Here is a 2,687-nt window from a genome sequence, read left to right on the forward strand (position 1 = left end):
AGCAAAACTCATACTTCACTCAAAACATTTAAAACTCTCTTATTATTACAAACTTTTGTAACGTCACAATCACATAAAACAATTAATATATATATTCCTACTTTTACATTAGTAAAAATTATATCAAATCTTCAGCTGATATCAGTTTCGTGTTGATATAAATTTTGAATATAAATTCGAACCGTATTAGTCGTAAGTGCAAGATTTCTTGAGGGAAATGGGGAGATTAAGTTTCTTGGGATCGAAAGTTAAATCACATTGGATTTTCTTGTAGAATTTTGGCTTAACCAATTTGCCCAACACGTAAGCTCTGGATCGGACAATGAAATTGAGTTTAAGTGAAATTGGAGCCGATGTTGTCCCTGTCGAACTGCTTAAACTTGCTCCACTTCCGTACAATGGAACCTTGTTACCCGTCACCGTTATGGATACTGACCTTTGGCTCTTCCTTGATTGATAAAATTTCTTCATCTGAAATAAATTCGAATTGGGTTAATTGCATAAAACATCCCAAACCATTATTTAGATTCTAAATTAGTTTATAGAAATGTTTTGATTAAGTGTTAAAAGTACTAGTATTGTATTAATCCGTACTTAATTGTTAGATACCAACGTTGATAATTGCAACGGCAATGTGTTATATAAATAGTGTCAATTAAATCGATAATGAATTTCTGGCTCTTAGGAAAAGCTTTTGTGAAGTATTGTCTGATTGGAGTTAACAGATCCTTCAACATGTTCAATATTGTCTTTGATGGGATATTTGTCTTCTGACTTTGCAACTGCCAGAATAGGCAACTGGTTCACAAAGCGGGAATGCTTCATTAGATGCTTGAATAAGCAAACCATGTGCGCCTAGGCATTTGGTAGAGTTGGAAGACAAAATCCATTTAGGAGACAATACCGAACTTGTAAAAGGGTCCACCGACTACAAACAAACAACACTTCATAGACTTTCTAAAAGAGTCGAAAATCCCTTAACAAAAAATTATGAAGACTACTGCACTTTACAGATTTCTTCCATGTGTTTTAAATATATTCTACATCATATTTGATACGACATTTAACAACGAAGCTAATGATTAAGCTGATCGACAAACCTATTTCAAGGTTTTTAGAATCGGATTGGTGGTTGAACTGATTAGACCATCAGTTCCTAATTCGATCAGTTCATCCAGCTTGATTAAATATATTAGTAAAAATTTATAAAAAATTAAAAATAGAAAAAATGAATTCAATCGATTCAACCAATTTTTTATCTCAATATAACTGATTCCAAGCAGTTCGCGAGTCAACAAGTCTAACTCCTCTCTCCAAACCAGTACCTCGGTCTATTCTCAGTCCGGTTTAAACAACTTTGCCTATATGGGACTAAGTTAAAATCTCTGCTATACTTAAAGGACTCATGATAAAATTATCCCCTTTTGGTAAAACAGAAATGTAGTTATTTTCCGGTAAAGTGGACTTACAGTTCCCGAAGCAATGTTGATTTGAGAATACGACAGATCTAAAGGAGATGAAGTGACATGAACGCCAAAGAATGTTCCTGTGTTACGATAAATCATTTTCACGGTGGAATTCATAGTGATCATATCAGTTGAAACCCCAGTGAAATCTGAACCAGCTTGGATCTTGAATTGCTCAAATTTTATACTCTAAGAAGAAAACAAAAAACCAAATTAAAAACAAAATCAAACAATAAACCCATTTCGTTATTCGAGCTAAAAGAATTGAATCATCAAAGTGATTGAAAATTTTTACCTTCATTGTGATTTTGGGTTTCTGGGGTCTGCTAGCTCCCCATAAAATCAAAGAAAACATAGAGAAAAGAACAAAGAATCCAACAACAAAAGCTAATAAATAGCATCTTCGAGGGAGACTTTTCTCACGTTCTTCACTTTCAAGTAACCCTTCTTCTTCGATCACATCACAATCTTTCCATTGTTTATGATGTGATGATGATGATCCTTTCCCGTGACCTGATTTAGATGACCCGTCGTTAGGTGAAACTTTGCGGGAACCGGGTTTGAGAGACCCGGAAAACCGGCTTGACGAGGATTCGCGTGAATGACGGCCAATGGAGGAATGGGAATGCGGCGGTGAACCAGTGGGACTGAGAATTGGGGTGGAATGGAAGGAGGTCGTGGTTGTTTTCTCTCCGTCGTGGGAATCACGTGAAGGACTTTGTACGTAGTAAACGGGACGCCGTGGGGACCTCGTCGGTGACGATGGGGCGAGGCTTGTCACCTCTGAGTCGGTCTTGGCGTGCATTTTTCTTTACGTCGGCGATTTTTACTACTCAACTGTAGCCAACACTTTATGGAAATGTTTGTCAAGTGAATAAATTGAAGTATAAGTGGAATGCAATTTTAATTCTGCTTTATAAAAGTGAAAAGAAGGTAGATTTAAGGTTTTAATGTTTAATTTAATATTTGAGGTTGGTTTCTCTATTTAAATTGGTAATTAGATTTTTTCTCTAATTAAAAACTTAAATTTAGTTTTGATGTCCAATTTGGTTTACGAGGTTTTTTCTTATCATTTTTTACTATAATATTATTAAATATTCATTAGGTAATGTGATATCTTTTGGTCTAGGTATCAAATTGAACATTGAATTAAAACTTAAGTATCAATTTAGGAAAAAATTAAGTACCAAATTAAATATTAAAACAAATTTAAATATGAAA

The 2,687-nt window shown here is 34.5% G+C and overlaps 1 protein-coding gene across 1 annotated transcript; it reads right to left on the bottom strand.

Moving 5' to 3' along the window:
• On the bottom strand, positions 1 to 2,353 carry LOC107940790 (uncharacterized). The gene is made up of 3 exons (XM_016874241.2): positions 1,762 to 2,353; positions 1,470 to 1,655; positions 1 to 471 (listed from the first exon to the last, which is right to left on the bottom strand). The coding sequence occupies exons 1-3, from the start codon at positions 2,269 to 2,271 to the stop codon at positions 187 to 189; spliced, it is 981 nt and encodes a 326-aa protein (XP_016729730.1). The 5' UTR covers positions 2,272 to 2,353; the 3' UTR covers positions 1 to 186.
• Positions 2,354 to 2,687: the final 334 nt, after the last annotated feature.

Source organism: Gossypium hirsutum, chromosome D06, assembly GCF_007990345.1.
Source record: "Gossypium hirsutum isolate 1008001.06 chromosome D06, Gossypium_hirsutum_v2.1, whole genome shotgun sequence".
Lineage (NCBI taxonomy): Eukaryota > Viridiplantae > Streptophyta > Magnoliopsida > Malvales > Malvaceae > Gossypium > Gossypium hirsutum.